Source organism: Pagrus major, chromosome 11, assembly GCF_040436345.1.
Source record: "Pagrus major chromosome 11, Pma_NU_1.0".
NCBI classification, from domain to species: Eukaryota; Metazoa; Chordata; class Actinopteri; order Spariformes; family Sparidae; genus Pagrus; species Pagrus major.
Window position 1 is genome coordinate 10,662,312 of NC_133225.1, and position 18,033 is coordinate 10,680,344.

General features: G+C 42.6%; 1 protein-coding gene across 2 annotated transcripts; it reads right to left on the reverse strand.

Annotated features, from left to right (window-relative positions):
- Positions 1-610: 610 nt before the first annotated feature.
- Positions 611-13,085, reverse strand: uap1 (UDP-N-acetylglucosamine pyrophosphorylase 1). Of its 2 annotated transcripts, XM_073477314.1 has the most exons (11): positions 12,996-13,067; positions 11,693-12,000; positions 10,266-10,470; positions 9,255-9,430; positions 8,988-9,160; positions 5,522-5,715; positions 5,192-5,332; positions 3,688-3,876; positions 3,407-3,448; positions 2,411-2,477; positions 1,116-1,298 (listed from the first exon to the last, which is right to left on the reverse strand). In XM_073477314.1, exons 2-11 carry the CDS (start codon positions 11,973-11,975, stop codon positions 1,206-1,208), a joined length of 1,563 nt encoding a protein of 520 aa, XP_073333415.1. In that variant the 5' UTR covers positions 11,976-12,000; positions 12,996-13,067; the 3' UTR covers positions 1,116-1,205. The 2 variants fall into 2 exon arrangements, with proteins under 2 accessions (XP_073333416.1, XP_073333415.1); XM_073477315.1 differs by lacking the exon at positions 3,407-3,448 and having other exon boundaries at positions 611-1,298; positions 12,996-13,085.
- Positions 13,086-18,033: the final 4,948 nt, after the last annotated feature.

An 18,033-nucleotide genomic window follows, 5' to 3' on the forward strand; every position in this document is an offset into this window, starting at 1 on the left:
TATATAGTCCTCGAATCACACTCAGTAATTACGTATTAACGATTTATCAACTATCAAGTCATTCCTGATTAATTCCTCTTGTTTCTTAGTAGCTTCTCATATTTTTGAGCACCTCATCGTAAAGTGTTACCCCAGAACACCTCTGAAGTAGAACGTCGTGTTCAGATTTGATAAAAATGTTTTCAGTGCATTCTCTAGGACACCATAAAAGTGTTTTTCTGCTGAAGTGTCCACACTGCAGGTACTTCACATCATAGTGCAGTTATGGAGCTGGAGAGAAAGAAAGAAAATGAGTCAGAAAGGAGCCACAAAAAAATATTTCCTGAATAACTGCTGCAGAGTTGCATGCTCTGGCCCATCTTAAACATAAACCATGTGCTGGAAACTCTGATTCAACCCACCAGCAGTTATAATGCAAAAAACACACCGTGCAGACACAGCGCAGCGAAACTCACACATTCACATATTGTTTGCTGATTTGTCAGAAATCTTGATAATACTTCAATGTTTTCATGCACAAGTTTGCCTATGCACACACAGACACACGCAAATATATGGTCTGAATGTACACACACACACACACACACACACACAAAAACAAAGCATTCAGTAGGTTTTCCAAGTAGGACATTTCTTTAATAAAGATGATAGAAATCATAGCATCTCTTAAAGCTGAACAATATCCCATCTTCAGTGACTACAAGCAGAAAAGAAGCAGATATTATAAATACCCCCCACAGCCCGTACCATGTACCTTGATTACATGCTAGTAAGAAACATCTTTCTGATTATTTCATCTCGTTGTATAAAAATCACCTGGTAAAATGAGTAGATGGTTAGTTTCCATCTATAGAGCATCTATCAGTACATATAAAAATAAGTCTCATCAGCAAAATAAATAGATGCACCTGCTGACTGCTTCATCCAGTCAGCGTGACAAGGATTTCGTCCTTCATCTCATGCTGTGTTCAAGTGCTCTTCAAAACAAATAGGAACTAAGTATGACATCAACATACGAAGCAAAAAATAAAGAACTTCTTCTTGCTCGTTCATTCATTTTGGACAGCCTCTTTCATGAACACGTGCATGCGACATTTGTTATTGCACAGCGATGACATCACAGTTTCTCCCAGCAAACGTTGAGAGACAAAGGGAGGTCGGTCTTTGGGTTGTCCCTCCATCTCTCTCTCTCTCTCCTTCATTGTCTAAACTCCGTTCTTCACCAGCTCGTGGACTCCGTTCTCGTCGATCATCAGGGTTGGATGAAACTCTCGTCCCTTCACCAACTCTTCAAGACCCTTAAAGAAGTAAACGGTACCATCAGGACAGTGTTCGTGTGTGTACAGGTAGAGAGCAGGAGCGGAACAACATCTACAGCTCTATTCAAATGATCTATGGCACATGATCTAAAGCGCGTGGCATAGGACGTGTCCAACTCCCTTTTGCGAGTTAAGATTCAAGATTCAAGATGTTTATTGTCCCTCTGGGTAAAGTACACTCCACTACAGAAATGGTAAATAGTAATTAGTAAATAAAATGTATATAATAATAAGAAAAACAAAAACAGAGTATACAGAATAAAAATAAAGGACAGCAGGGATAAGGTGCTTGTGTATATACTATCCTTATATGTATGTAAACGGTTGATCAAAAATGGGTGCAAAGTAAGGCGCACATTGCAAAGGGGTTGTATTTAGACTCCTCATCAGTCATTGGTGTGTTTTGGACGTGACATCATTTAAACCAATCAGCGTGTATCTGACTACAGCACCATCTTGTAGGCTAAAAGCTAGAATAGTTTGGTGTAAAGTAACCATCCTCCTTGTAGATCCTGAGATACTGTCCAAAAATGTTAATTTCAGAAGCTAAAAGTTAAATTCCATTTCCTCTGGAGAGTTTCCTCTGCCCTGTCGAGTTCATCTTCATTTTTTCATCTAATAATAAAACCATAATGAACCCGACGGTGTAGGCGCATCTTACTGTCTGAATAATGTGCCCTTTAAGTAGCAGGAAAAATACTACGCTTTTTGCTGAAGGATAAGTTCAACCAAAACTGAAAAGTTGGTCATTATCTACTCACCCCATGGCGATGGAAAGTCAGGTTTTGTAGAAAACAAAACATTTCTGGAGCTTCACAGCAAAACAGTAGCATTCTCCTGAATGACTGAAACATCTAAGTTATGTCTTTTCAAATCACTTTGGGATCTTGCAGCGTCCAGACTGAATTACGCCAAACGATATTTTGGAGATATTTTATGGGGGGTTTTTTTCTTCACATTTTAAGTCCCCATCTACTTCAGTTGTTTAGGAAAATGCTGCAACGCCATCAGCATTTGGATGAGAATTTAAACACTGAAATTTCATTTTTGGCTGAACTTGTCCTTTAATACAGTAGGCTTCGCCTCCTTACCTCTCCCCCATAGGACACCACCGGGGAGATCTCACATTTGATTGGCAGGTCAGTTCCGTCCTTCAGGCTGGTGGATCAGAAGAAAAACAGGAAGAAACAGAATGAGCGATTCTGTCGTGAAAATGCAGAGGGATTAGTTGAGAGAAGCAGCTGCGCGTCCAGGACACAGCTGTTCTTCTGCTGCGGCTTGTGATTAGAGTTCAAAAAGGCAGAGAATCAGAGCTTTATCATTGTCAAACACGCTCAGTGATTAGTCTTCTGGCCCGAAACAGACTTCCCCCAGAAGAAAACAGGTGAGTGACAGGTAATGAGGCGTTGGAGAAACCTTCCAGCACATTACCATCACTCAGCTGGTTCACTTCTAGACTGACACAACAATCACTTATCAGGTACTTCAGGTGTTTTCTGAGCTGCTGCCCACACATCTGAGGATGATCAGGACATGGATGAAGGAAAAGCTGAATGATTGAGGAAAAAGCACACCCTTCAAAAGCCTGAATAACATTCATGGGTACCATGAATGTTATTGAAGCACATGCTCATTTTAAAAAAAGCAGATGGATTTAAACTCAAAGGCAAACTAGCAAGCAATGAACGGCTGGCTTTGTCGTAACACAAATCAACAGGTTTATCATCTGTTGCCAGAAAGTGCGACTGGTGCCCATTACCCTGCATGCAATACATCATGTGTATTAGTAGCAACCATCTGAGGGGAAAATGATCTGTCAGCAGGTCATTATGACTGTACATCATCTGACCAGGAGGCTAAGAGGACTGCGTTTTCAGTTGTCTAAACTGATCCTTGCTGTCATTTCCTTCATTACTGTAAAGAGAGAAAAATGGCTGCAGACTGTTTCTCTTTTCAGTAAGGATGAAGGTAAAAGGACGCCAAGGATCAGACTCAATGTTATAAAGTGTTAACACGTCTGAGCGAGAAGGAAAGAAAGCCAAAACCCCATCACCATGCACTGAGAACTGCAGGGGGATAATAATTACTTTCTGCTGCCATCATCTGTGACACTTCCTGCTCCTCCGTCTCTGGAAACATTGCACGGGACACACACAGGAGTAAGACCAAGCATGGAAGAAGGAGGAGTGAGAGTGTGAGGCTAAAAGAATATGATGTGTATAATACAAACAAAACAGAAAAGCCAATGCATGTAGTTTGTACACAAGGTGTTGGGAAGGTGACCACGAGGAGCCCGTGTCTGCGTGTGTGTCTTGTGAGGTGATGTGACATGCATGATGCTGTGTGTTAGCAGGCTGACTGTGGTCACCTGGGTATGGCGGGCACACGTCTGCCGTTCTCGTCGATGAAGTGGCCCCCAGCGTTGAGCACCCAGCGGTGGTGGAGGGACATGAGGGCGTGTCTGGCTGTGGTGGGCGTGTCCTTTCCGTCCTGACTGTCCGCATTCTTCAACGGGGAGAACTCGTCCTCCCGCAGCACCTCATACACAACAAAAGTCCTGTTGGACACACACAGCAGCACATCAGCACAAAGACAAACACACCAAAGGGCAGACAACAGTACAAAGTATGACAAGATTGAATACCATGCTACCTCGCTTTAAAGCTGAAATAGTTAGTCTATGTAGAAATTTAAATAGAAACAATTTTGATTATCAATTCTCATCAATTATCAAGCAAAAATGACAAACAATCTCTTCTTTCTGCTACTCAAATGTGAGGATTTGCTGTGTTCTCTGTTTTGTATCATTTAAAATGAAGTGTCTTTCGGTTTTGGACAGCTGGTCGTACAAAACAAGCAATGTGAAGACACTGACGGAGAGTTGTACATAAAAAGAAAGTAGATTATTGTAGAAAAACTGTTAGTTGCAGCCCTAGCTCTACATCGATCTATCCACCGTAAACAGGACAGATGTTAGGTAAGAAAAGGTGCCTCTTGTTGCTATCCAGTAATCTACAAACGTAATTTTGTTTTTTAATACTGTATAAACCAAAAGATTTGGTGCTCCTTTATAGGTTGAAAAAATCTTCAACTTCATACAGTAAATAGTCTAATTGAAACTCCAGTGGTAAGCTGTCACAAAGCCGAAAACAGGGCTGTTTTTCTTAGCTCACAAAAAGCTGACAGTTTGGAGATTTGGCACACTATATAGGATCCTCGAACAGTACACAGAAGGATCAGAAAAAGTCAGACTTTTTAAAACTCTGGCTGCAGAGAGAATCAGTCCATCTGTATTCTGCTAAACCTGCCAGTCTGCCAGTCTGGGCACAACAGTAATCCATCTCCTCAGCAACGCCGAAAGCCATTTCTCATCTTTCTACTTAGATTTACAGCGAACAAACCTTGGAGGAAGCTGGACATGTCTGCAATGTTTTTCCATCAGTCAATCATTACAGGAATCCTTTCATTAGATGTAAAGTTCTATTAGTAGTGGCGTGACTCAAAGTTGATGTCATTCGACACTGGAGGAGGTGGAATGAGTGAACAGCTCATAAACCTCCATCCTCCTGCAGAGAGCTTGGCAGGCTCAGGCTGCTGGACCCGACCTCGGAGCATTGGGGCTGGTGGGATAGGCTACTGGGACTGGAAAAAGGGGCTGGTTCTTGCACGGAAGGACAGATCAAGGACCAGTCAAACCTCGGGCCTGAAGGCCTGCCAGGAGAACATATGCAACCCAGCCACCTCTCAAAAGGAGCATAAGATAGTCATTGTATTCTTTGTGCTTTAAGGCCTTCTCATTTGAGGCGAGAAGCCGTCTGCTGATGCTGTCACACACTATGTGCTCTCTATGGAAAAAATGCACTGTAACTCACTTGGCAAACTGGAAGATGTCAAAGACGAACTTTTCCATTTTAATCCCATTCGGTTTGTCCGGTTTGATTAGCTGACCCTTCGCATCCACATGTGGGATCTTCTTCTGGGCCACGTGGTGCTGCAGCTGCGGCTCGTGCTTCCTGGAGTATAAACAGAGACAAAAAGCGAGACAGATGCTGATTTATTGCAGCACATTAACTTAATAATGATGATGAGCTACTGTTCTTGCTATAAGAAACCACTACTGAGCAACAAATGAGTACAATTTGACAGAAAAGTGCAAAAACTGTATGAAAAGAGTGGATCTGTTCAGGTCGCATTAGTCTTACTGCACTATGTCTCTGAGGAAGGAGAAGCTGAAGAAGTGATTGGCCACGTTTCCTGCGTTGAACATCAGTCGTCCGTCGGCGCTGCGCTTCTCAGCGGTCGCCAGGGTGATCTCGCTGTACTCCACCACCTGATAACGCCCATCCACCTTGCAGACCACACCCACCGCCTCTGTCGGATTGGTTTTTTCCACCACCTGGAAACATAAGAAAAGAAGACTTGTTAGTTTTCTGCTATTAACACATTAAATGCACATGTCAGTCATCTTTTATTGTGTAATTTACTAGGAATTAGCAGATTGACTACCTGCTAAAGTATTTTATATAGAAAATACACTACAAAATGATACAAAAATATTCTCTGATGACCTCTTTTATCACATTTTCTGTAATAGCAATGAAGTCCAGGATAAGTGGTGAAAAATGAATTCAGTAAATGGGACTTGTGACATTGCAGTTTAAAAATGGTGAAACAAGCAGAAGTATGAGTAAAAATAAGCCAACATATTAGTTGATTTTACATTTTAAATTAGGCTCAAAAAGTTAAGGCCAGCAAGTTAATGTCTGCACTGAATGAAAAAAAAAAACCCTCTCCCCATCTGCTGGTTGCTAATGACAGAGTGGAGTCGTGATGTGGGGGTTGGTGAACAGGGTGGGGTGAGGGGCAGGGGTGGTGGTGGTGGTGAAGCCACATGAACTGTGGCGGAGCTTAGTAATTTATGACGGGAGGGTGGGACTCTGCTCTGATCTGATCCTTCCATCTCTGCTCCACCGCACAACTCATAATGTCAAACAGGAGCGAGGTCTGCACGATCCATGCAGTGAAATATTGCAGTCTATTCTGTGTTGCTTCAGTGTGGTACTGCTAAGAGATAAAGAGCCTAAAATAGAGTCAGTCTGAGGAGTAACGGGAGCGTTATAGTTAAGTAAAACTAAACTAAAAGCTTAGAGTAGTGGGGGAAAAAACATTTTAGAAAACTAACTGATATAAACATAAAAATATACAGGATATGTCTTCAGTTTTAGTCTTTGAGTCAACTACCTTTACAGAGTGTTGTGTTTGTATTGTAATACCTAGACCCTGACAAATACCCACATGTCTTAATGGGAAACAATTGAAACTAATAAAAAAGAATCTAAAACTAAACATTTTTAAAAACAATAAAAACTGAAATGAAATAAAATTAAAACTAGTAAAAAATAAATAGTTTTAAGTTATAACTCTGCTTCAAACACCCCCAGGCTTTGCGCAAACATGACCTCATTTACATGCGAGTTCAAGGAAAAAGTGGAAGTAAAACTGTTTTTGATGGAGTTTCCATGACAGGTAACGATTGTTTGTTAAAAAACAGAACAATGTGTCGGTCACTATGTATGAATAACTCTCAGGTCATATCCTATTTCCCAAGCAGGAGATCTTACACACTGTGTTTGGACTTTTTCAGACATGAAGCATGTTTCCTGATTGTTGCAAGTCTGCTCTCTTTGTTTTACTGTTTATAGACATTTCGATCTCCTATTAGTGGTAACCTTGACAACAAGTACTCAGGCAACTTTTACAGCAGGAGAGCCAACTGATATCAACAGGCCAGCGAGTCACTTTCAGCTTCACCCAGTTGCAATTATTTCACAATACTGACCGCATTTTTCCTTCATTTTCTCTGTAATTTGATGCCAATTTCTAAATTATTTTCTTATAAATTTAATCCCTATAGTACCACCAGAAAATACCTACAGTCATACAGTTTTGATGGTCTTTTGGTAAGTGTTGTTTGACATCACACAAGGTCAAAAGGAGCAACAGCATAATAGCATTTAGTGTTAATTTGTATATATGTGTAATATCTTTACCATTGTTACAACCCGTGTTTTTTCTTGTGTTTCCTAGGAACAACAGATGTAACACTGGATGTTTGCTGTTTATACCGTAATGTATTGTCTTTAGAGTTACATGTGTTAGTCGCCTAATTGATAAGTCTATCAAAATTACCAACTATTTCAATAATCGATTCATCGTTACATTTATTTGGCAATAAAACGTATCAAACACTTGCTGGGTCTGGCTTCCTAACTGTAAGGATTTGCTTCAAAGACTCTTCTTTTTACTATCATGCATGATAAAGAAAAATCTTTATCATACATGATAGTAAAAAGAAGAGCCTTTGGGCTCGAGGAAACTGTGATGACTATTTTTCAAATTTGTAAACAAAAAAAAGCCCTAATTGTCTTTCTTGATTGGTACTATCACGTATCATATGTAGGAGAGGAAATGTGACTGTAACAACAAAGGACAAAACTGACTGAGCTAGCTTTGCCAGTGGAAATTCTTTCTTAACCTGTTCTGTGAGGCACATCTCAATTATTTATTCCATGTGCAGTGTGTTGGATGTACTGATACATGTTGCCAGCTAAAAAAAATAAACTCGAGGATTATGAAAAAACAGAAAGAAGTTATAATTAATCATGAATAAAGTCTATTTACTAGTGGAAAACTGTTTTAGGTTGAGCTGTTGCAGCCTGAAAAGCTTTTTTCCATACATAAAACTACACTCTGTCTTTCCAGAGACGCAGTGGCATCTCCACATCACACTAATGTTATCCGAGACTGTGACGAAAAATGAAGGAAGATTCTCGGCTCAAACCTCACATTTCCTAGAAAGCTGTGATGAATTTATTGCTCACTCAACATGAAAGGAGTGTGGCCTATATCTCCACCCAGTGGTGAGTTGTGGAAAGTGCAGCTGTCTATACACTGAAACTGTTGTGACCGCAAACTGACCACACCTGTAAATACAAGACTGACACACTCAAAAGATATGGATTAACATCCGTCACCCTTAAGGACCTCATGGAATTTAAAAAACTAGACTGACTGATCAGACTGGGTCACATTCACAGTCGTTATGACTCGACTGCTAGTTTAGTTCCTTGTATCAATGTCCACACTTAGGACACACGTCTATATTTGAATGAGTAATGTTGACGTTTCTTTGACGCATTTTATTATTTGATTAGGGTGTAATAATTGTGTGCATGTATCCTTATAATACTAGTACTCCCTGGTCTGATAAAGGTTAATGAGCATAGGATCAATGTAACAAACTACTTCATGACAGAAACATAAAAAACCCGCTGCTCTACCTGCTGCTGCCTCGATGTTAATACATTTTTCTTCTCTTAGCATCTGACATTAAAGAAGCACTTATACTATATACCATTATTATCACAAGAAGTGATGTAAAGGTTGACACTTGAGGCAACATCGTGATTCAGGTGTTGTGATCAGGATGGCCGATTCTTAAAAACTAAAGCTATGAAACCAAAACTTTAAGATCTTTCAAATTAAAAGATTTAAAACCCCCAGTAATACCTAATTATCATAATAATCCATCTGAAGACATATTTGAAATCCATAGAAAATGAAGAAAAAAGACAGGAATAGAGAGAGAGAGCAGGAGATGTGACCAACCTTAGCTCCACAGTCCGCTCCCTTCTGCACACAGAAACCAACAAAGGCAGGGTCCGCCACTTTGACTAGGATGTTATCTACACAATACACATGGATGAATTCAACCCCCCGCCGCTCCATGTCATCTATGATGCCCTGGTTCCCCAGCGCTCTGTAAAGACCCCCGTTGCCATCTGAAACACAAACACAGACACACTCAATTGAAACACAAACTCTAAAACCACAGCGTGAATGAAGATTTTTAAAAAAAATCCTGAGTGAGCTCACCAGGGGCCATGGAGAGCTTTCCTTTGCTCTCCAGGATGATCTTGCCTTTGTAGTCCATGGCAGGTAACATGCCCTGCTGAAAGAAGACGACGCTGTTCTTGTCCAAGCCAAAATAGTTATGTTGGGAGAAGTAGTCCTTGGTGGACTGCATTGTCCTGCCGCTGGTCATGATGTACCTGAAGGCAGCATAGGAGGAACTTTGTGTTGATTCATTCAGTATTTGTTATCCTCTCTATTCTAAATCCTCCAGGAAGTATAATTGAAACAAACGGACAGACTTTGTTTGTAGTGTGAGCCAGCTGAAATGAGAATGAGAATCATATTTTTGTTTTTGGGATGTACTTTTCAGTAAAACATCCTCCATTTATGCTGGTTTCTTTTGGCTGGATGTTTATGAAAAACTTGGTTGTGCTTCAGGAAGGGAACCTTTCTTGAAGCAGATTTTGTTTGCGAACCTTTGGAGAAAAGGCAGGATATTTTTCTTTAAGACCGAGCTGTGAAATGACCTTTTTTTGCAATGAAGTGAAATATTTTGGGTGTCCTGTAAACCCATGAGGGTTGGGCACTTTGTGTGCATGACATGAAAATAAAAGTTTAAGTATATGACGGATAATAAAAATGCAACAACTTCCTTATAGAAAATTATCGACCTGCTGAGGATTTAACCGTTGAACCTTAACGACAGTGTTATGTAGTCTTTATGCATTCCTCTGCTCTGCCTTCCTGGTTCCTTTCATCGAGCATATCTTTAAACTGCCCTTGAATCGGCTCCACAGGAAACTAATCCTTTTCTAGTAACACAACTTCCGTGACCGACTGTCCTTTGATGCTGGCAGTGATTTGACCCAGAAACACAACTGGGACAAATAGCTTTAGCTCTCATTACAAATAAAGAGACAGTATTCGTTGGATCGCTTGGATCCGACGTTTTAAATAAAGCAGCAGTTCAACTGACAGGCACACTAACTAAAACGCCTCAGTCATGTCTTCCTGAATATCATGATGTCTTACCAGGGAACACAGCATTTGGTTTTGTGCTTCTGCTCAGCCAGCTGCTGCAGCTTCAATATGCGTTCAGCCTGGATCTGAAAGAGGGTTTTGTGGGACGGCAGCCCCACGTCGTACATGCCTTTGGGGTAAGAGACCCCCAGTCTGGTTCCTTGGCCCCCGGCCAGCAGCAAAACCGCTACTTTACTCTGAGAGATGCACTGCAGACCTGAATGAGCACAGAGAAGATTGAACTGTCATAACCAGTGGCAAGAATATGTTTCCTACAGAGTATATTTAAGATAGTGAAACATATTGATATGATGGGACACGACACACTAGAACAGTATCTTATCTCTATTAACGTTATCAAGCCATCATCAGACATTTTATCACTAGTTCAAAAGGACTTTGGCAATGTGATATAATAATAAGCCCTGAACTGATATCTAATAACCCTACAAGAGCCTTTATTGTGGTTCATCAGTTCAATGGTTTATAACAGTTCCAGTTTATCTCACATAAACTGCTGCTACGTGACTCGATATGCAACTCTCTTTCTTCTTACGTGCCAAAGAGACAAAGTTTATGCCAGCGGACGGGGCGGGCCTGCTAGACTTTGACTAGCCTCCCAAACCTATACACACACACACAGACACACACAGACACACACACCTCGCCCTACACACAGATTTGGTCTCGACAGAGCAGAGTGACCTCATGAATGAGGGTCAAGCAGCAACGCTATTTACGTCAGGCCCAAATCAAAAGCAGATGTTTTCTGGTGCCTGCCTCCTCTGTCATCCTCCCCCAGGAAAAGAACTCGACAGACCCGCTAAATGGTCGGACCCCCACTGCAAGGAGGATTACGCAAAGTATAATGAACAACACAAACTGACTCACTCATATTTCAAATCTACGCAGGAGACTCAGGCTGGGAATAGTTTGTGAGTTTGGGCAACCACACAGCAAGCAAGGAGGGAGTTTCTGATGCAACTCAACTTCTTGACAAACTATAAGGCTTTATTAAAATCTCTGCTTTTTATGTGTTCTTAAAACGTCAGAAAAGCAAGTTATTAGGACACACGCTGTCACATCTCAATATCAAAGCGTCTGGGTTAGCATGTGATGCTTTAATCCCATTTGGGCATCCAAGTGGGAGACCAGGAAATCTTTCCTCTCTCACCTGTGGGCCATCACTTCGTATTTAAAAGTTGCTCAACCGAGACTTAATTTCCAGGCTACAGTCTCTTGACAGGATTATTGTTCCCGCAGTAACTAGGCAAAGCCTGCCTAACAAGAGATAATTGCTTACATATTTTCTCCTGCTGTGTGACATTGTAATAAAGCCCCACCCCACCCAACAAGACATAGCATACAGCCTGTAGTACACTGACAGTGGCTGTATGAATACACTTTCTGTGGTTGGAAACCGTTCTGATGGAGCTCACCTGCCAGCTCCCAGTCTTTAAGACACTCCCTGTCCCTCGTCACACTCCCCAGCACCTCCCGGGGCACCGGCTCCATGCGGGTGTCCATCTTCTCCTGTTTGCTGCTGCTGGACGTCTCCATGGCGTTCTTGAAGAATCCATTGATCTCCTTGAAGTCCATCCCCTGCAGTTCGAGGGTCAACTCGGCCTGCTCAGCAGGGCTCAGTTCGCTCCAGAACTGCAGGAGGTGAGACTGGTCGGCCTCAGCCAACCTCTGGGCGAGTCCGCTGGCGTTTGGGTCCATTATCAACAGTGGTTTTGATTTAACTCTGAAACACAGATGAAAAAATGGGATGAGTGGTCACTGGTGAGCACAGCTGGAGCAATCAAGGTCATCTCCTCAGCCATATTTCTGGAAAATTAGGTGTTTATGACATGAAGAGGAGATACACACACATACATGTTGTTTTTTAAAAGTGATTCTCATATTCTTAGACATTTAAGCAAAAAGCTACTTAAGCTTGATAAAAACGAAAGCAACTCCTCCTCAGTGTCACACGCTGAGCAGGCACCTGCTCATAAAGTACTACAGATAAGATTCTTGTCTGGTTGATGGCTCTTCAAAACTTCCTCAGGTGGGTGGGGTTGTTCGGAGGGGAAAACTGGACTCATGACCTCAGTGTTCATACACCCCACTTACTTACAGCTGGCAAAACTAGCACAACCTGTGACATAATGCAAACACCCAGCCTGACATTTAACAAGAACATTCTTAATTGAACTCACTAGAGGGATGTTTAAATACTGTATTTGCACCCACACCCACAATAAGCAGCTTTGTTGGACCAGGAAATCATCACAACACTACAGGGGGGAATCTGAATGGGATGCTGAGGGCAACAAACAATACATTTGCTTAAAATCGATAGCTGTCAGGCTCGACTCTGATTTAAAATATTCATAATAATGCTTTCAATGTTCCCAGGAGGCTGTGTCAAGTCTGCAAGAGGGATTTAAAGTTGAGGTTATTCTGACCTTAAACACATGAATGCCTCATTTAACTCACAGCGGAGAGATTCAGCATTATGTTTGAGTAATGAAACGTGTTGCTGTTACTACACAATAAACGTGTTTGCTGTGCAGGCTATATTTATCAGTCATTGCTGTTTAGCCGCTCAGCACACACACACACACACACACACACACACACGAGTGGCAGCGGCGGCACCAGCTGATGCTAGCAGCTAACCGGCTAACTGAGGAGGAAGCAGTCAGCTCGCCGAGGACATAAACTACAACCTGAATGAAATATTCAAAGTCTTACCTCTGAGAAGTGCTCCTCTCCGGTTAAAGACCATTAATGCCAGTAGCTGTGCGGTCGCTTGTACTGGTCGGGACGCCTCCCACCCGGACTACACCTCCTGGTACGTCACGTTGACGTGGCACTAGTGGCGCCGCCGACAGAGGGTGTGCTTGTGATGTTGCGTTCAAGCGCTGCTCGGAATTTTGACAAGTCTTAATGTCATAAAAAAAAAAGTGCAACCAATAACCTCTGAAATGATTTGGAAAACTGTTAAACACGGAGGCTAAATGTCAATATACTATACAGAGGCAGCGAGTAACTGAGTAGGTTTACTCAATTTGTATTCAAGTACAATTTCCAAGTGCTTTTACTCAGTGTAGTGAAAGGTACCCAAAAGTTGTGCTTGGTAATTTGGTAAAACATGAAAGTCGCCCAAATGAAAGGTACTTGAGTAATCTAAGTAAAGATAATATTTAATATTATTAATATATATTATTAAACATATATTTACATGTATGTAGGGGTCAACTGGTTATCGACCTTGGCCAAATATATTAGATTCAATATTCAGCACCCCTCTTGTTTTTCAGAATCAACTATAACAACAGATAAAATAATTTAATTTAAAAATGTACTTCTTTGGCTCTGATGCAGCGTGTAATCTCCAAAGTAACTATTACTAAAATGATCAAATAAATGTAATTGACAGGGCCTGCCGAAAAGTGACTGCACCCTGTAACTCTGGATTGGGAGAGGTTACATTCTCTGTCTTTTCAGCATTAATAGTAGAGGAAACCAGGTGCATGTACAGTGAATTTGGTCAATATCACTCCTTGCAATAAGGACTTACAGGGTGCAGTCACTTTTCGGCAGGGCCTGCCGAAAAGTGACTGCACCCTGTAACTCTGGATTGGACTGTAACTCTTTTCAGCATTAATAGTAGAGGAAACCAGGTGCATGTACAGTGAATTTGGTCAATATCACTCCTTGCAATAAGGATTTACAGGGTGCAGTCACTTTCTGGCAGGGCCTGCCGAAAAGTGACTGCACCCTGTAACTCTGGATTGGGAGAGGTTACATTCTCTGTCTTTTCAGCATTAATAGTAGAGGAAACCAGGTGCATGTACAGTGAATTTGGTCAATATCACTCCTTGCAATAAGGACTTACAGGGTGCAGTCACTTTTCGGCAGGCCCTGCCGAAAAGTGACTGCACCCTGTAACTCTGGATTGGGAGGGGTTACATTCTCTGTCTTTTCAGCATTAATAGTAGAGGAAACCAGGTGCATGTACAGTGAATTTGGTCAATATCACTCCTTGCAATAAGGACTTACAGGGTGCAGTCACTTTTTGGCAGGGCCTGCCGAAAAGTGACTGCACCCTGTAACTCTGGATTGGGAGAGGTTACATTCTCTGTCTTTTCAGCATTAATAGTAGAGGAAACCAGGTGCATGTACAGTGAATTTGGTCAATATCACTCCTTGCAATCCAGAGTTACAGGGTGCAGTCACTTTTCGGCAGGCCCTGCTGAAAAGTGACTGCACCCTGTAACTCTGGATTGGGAGGGGTTACATTCTCTGTCTTTTCAGCATTAATAGTAGAGGAAACCAGGTGCATGTACAGTGAATTTGGTCAATATCACTCCTTGCAATAAGGACTTACAGGGTGCAGTCACTTTTCGGCAGGGCCTGCCGAAAAGTGACTGCACCCTGTAACTCTGGATTGGGAGGGGTTACATTCTCTGTCTTTTCAGCATTAATAGTAGAGGAAACCAGGTGCATGTACAGTGAATTTGGTCAATATCACTCCTTGCAATCCAGAGTTACAGGGTGCAGTCACTTTTCGGCAGGCCCTGCTGAAAAGTGACTGCACCCTGTAACTCTGGATTGGGAGGGGTTACATTCTCTGTCTTTTCAGCATTAATAGTAGAGGAAACCAGGTGCATGTACAGTGAATTTGGTCAATATCACTCCTTGCAATAAGGACTTACAGGGTGCAGTCACTTTTCGGCAGGGCCTGCCGAAAAGTGACTGCACCCTGTAACTCTGGATTGGGAGGGGTTACATTCTCTGTCTTTTCGGCATTAATAGTAGAGGAAACCAGGTGCATGTACAGTGAATTTGGTCAATATCACTCCTTGCAATCCAGAGTTACAGGGTGCAGTCTCTTTTCGGCAGGGCCTGCCGAAAAGTGACTGCACCCTGTAACTCTGGATTGGGAGAGGTTACATTCTCTGTCTTTTCAGCATTAATAGTAGAGGAAACCAGGTGCATGTACAGTGAATTTGGTCAATATCACTCCTTGCAATAAGGACTTACAGGGTGCAGTCACTTTTCGGCAGGCCCTGCCGAAAAGTGACTGCACCCTGTAACTCTGGATTGGGAGGGGTTACATTCTCTGTCTTTTCAGCATTAATAGTAGAGGAAACCAGGTGCATGTACAGTGAATTTGGTCAATATCACTCCTTGCAATAAGGACTTACAGGGTGCAGTCACTTTTTGGCAGGGCCTGCCGAAAAGTGACTGCACCCTGTAACTCTGGATTGGGAGGGGTTACATTCTCTGTCTTTTCAGCATTAATAGTAGAGGAAACCAGGTGCATGTACAGTGAATTTGGTCAATATCACTCCTTGCAATCCAGAGTTACAGGGTGCAGTCACTTTTCGGCAGGCCCTGCTGAAAAGTGACTGCACCCTGTAACTCTGGATTGGGAGGGGTTACATTCTCTGTCTTTTCAGCATTAATAGTAGAGGAAACCAGGTGCATGTACAGTGAATTTGGTCAATATCACTCCTTGCAATAAGGACTTACAGGGTGCAGTCACTTTTCGGCAGGGCCTGCCGAAAAGTGACTGCACCCTGTAACTCTGGATTGGGAGGGGTTACATTCTCTGTCTTTTCGGCATTAATAGTAGAGGAAACCAGGTGCATGTACAGTGAATTTGGTCAATATCACTCCTTGCAATAAGGACTTACAGGGTGCAGTCACTTTTCGGCAGGGCCTGCCGAAAAGTGACTGCACCCTGTAACTCTGGATTGGGAGGGGTTACATTCTCTGTCTTTTCAGCATTAATAGTAGAGGAAACCAGGTGCATGTACAGTGAATTTGGTCAATATCACTCCTTGCAATCCAGAGTTACAGGGTGCAGTCACTTTTCGGCAGGCCCTGCTGAAAAGTGACTGCACCCTGTAACTCTGGATTGGGAGGGGTTACATTCTCTGTCTTTTCAGCATTAATAGTAGAGGAAACCAGGTGCATGTACAGTGAATTTGGTCAATATCACTCCTTGCAATAAGGACTTACAGGGTGCAGTCACTTTTCGGCAGGGCCTGCCGAAAAGTGACTGCACCCTGTAACTCTGGATTGGGAGGGGTTACATTCTCTGTCTTTTCGGCATTAATAGTAGAGGAAACCAGGTGCATGTACAGTGAATTTGGTCAATATCACTCCTTGCAATAAGGACTTACAGGGTGCAGTCACTTTTCGGCAGGGCCTGCCGAAAAGTGACTGCACCCTGTAACTCTGGATTGGGAGGGGTTACATTCTCTGTCTTTTCAGCATTAATAGTACAGGAAACCAGGTGCATGTACAGTGAATTTGGTCAATATCACTCCTTGCAATCCAGAGTTACAGGGTGCAGTCACTTTTCGGCAGGCCCTGCTGAAAAGTGACTGCACCCTGTAACTCTGGATTGGGAGGGGTTACATTCTCTGTCTTTTCAGCATTAATAGTAGAGGAAACCAGGTGCATGTACAGTGAATTTGGTCAATATCACTCCTTGCAATAAGGACTTACAGGGTGCAGTCACTTTTCGGCAGGGCCTGCCGAAAAGTGACTGCACCCTGTAACTCTGGATTGGGAGGGGTTACATTCTCTGTCTTTTCAGCATTAATAGTAGAGGAAACCAGGTGCATGTACAGTGAATTCGGTCAATATCACTCCTTGCAATAAGGACTTACAGGGTGCAGTCACTTTTCGGCAGGGCCTGCCGAAAAGTGACTGCACCCTGTAACTCTGGATTGGGAGGGGTTACATTCTCTGTCTTTTCGGCATTAATAGTAGAGGAAACCAGGTGCATGTACAGTGAATTTGGTCAATATCACTCCTTGCAATAAGGACTTACAGGGTGCAGTCACTTTTCGGCAGGGCCTGCCGAAAAGTGACTGCACCCTGTAACTCTGGATTGGGAGGGGTTACATTCTCTGTCTTTTCAGCATTAATAGTAGAGGAAACCAGGTGCATGTACAGTGAATTTGGTCAATATCACTCCTTGCAATCCAGAGTTACAGGGTGCAGTCACTTTTCGGCAGGCCCTGCTGAAAAGTGACTGCACCCTGTAACTCTGGATTGGGAGGGGTTACATTCTCTGTCTTTTCAGCATTAATAGTAGAGGAAACCAGGTGCATGTACAGTGAATTTGGTCAATATCACTCCTTGCAATAAGGACTTACAGGGTGCAGTCACTTTTCGGCAGGGCCTGCCGAAAAGTGACTGCACCCTGTAACTCTGGATTGGGAGGGGTTACATTCTCTGTCTTTTCAGCATTAATAGTAGAGGAAACCAGGTGCATGTACAGTGAATTTGGTCAATATCACTCCTTGCAATAAGGACTTACAGGGTGCAGTCACTTTTCGGCAGGGCCTGCCGAAAAGTGACTGCACCCTGTTACTCTGGATTGGGAGGGGTTACATTCTCTGTCTTTTCAGCATTAACAGTAGAGGAAACCAGGTGCATGTACAGTGAATTTGGTCAATATCACTCCTTGATATCCAGAGTTATAGGGTGCAGTCACTTTTCGGCAGGCCCTGCCGAAAAGAGACTGCACCCTGTAACTCTGGATTGGGAGGGGTTACATTCTCTGTCTTTTCAGCATTAACAGTAGAGGAAACCAGGTGCATGTACAGTGAATTTGGTCAATATCACTCCTTGATATCCAGAGATACCCTGCCGAAAAGTGACTGCACAGTGACACAGTGATATTGACCAAATTCACTGTACATGCACCTGGCAAACAGAGAATGTTATGCAGAATGTAAAGGCATTCCGTTACAGTTAGCCTACA

Coding starts and splice junctions, on each gene's coding strand:
- uap1 (XM_073477314.1), bottom strand. CDS start 11,975: ATGGACCCAAACGCCAGCGGACTCGCCCAGAGGTTGGCTGAGGCCGAC. Junction 10,471..11,692: donor TAAAGACTGGGAGCTGGCAG/GTGAGCTCCATC, acceptor GTGCTCATTCAG/GTCTGCAGTGCATCTCTCAG. Junction 1,299..2,410: donor TGGTGTCCTATGGGGGAGAG/GTAAGGAGGCGA, acceptor TACTTCTTTAAG/GGTCTTGAAGAGTTGGTGAA.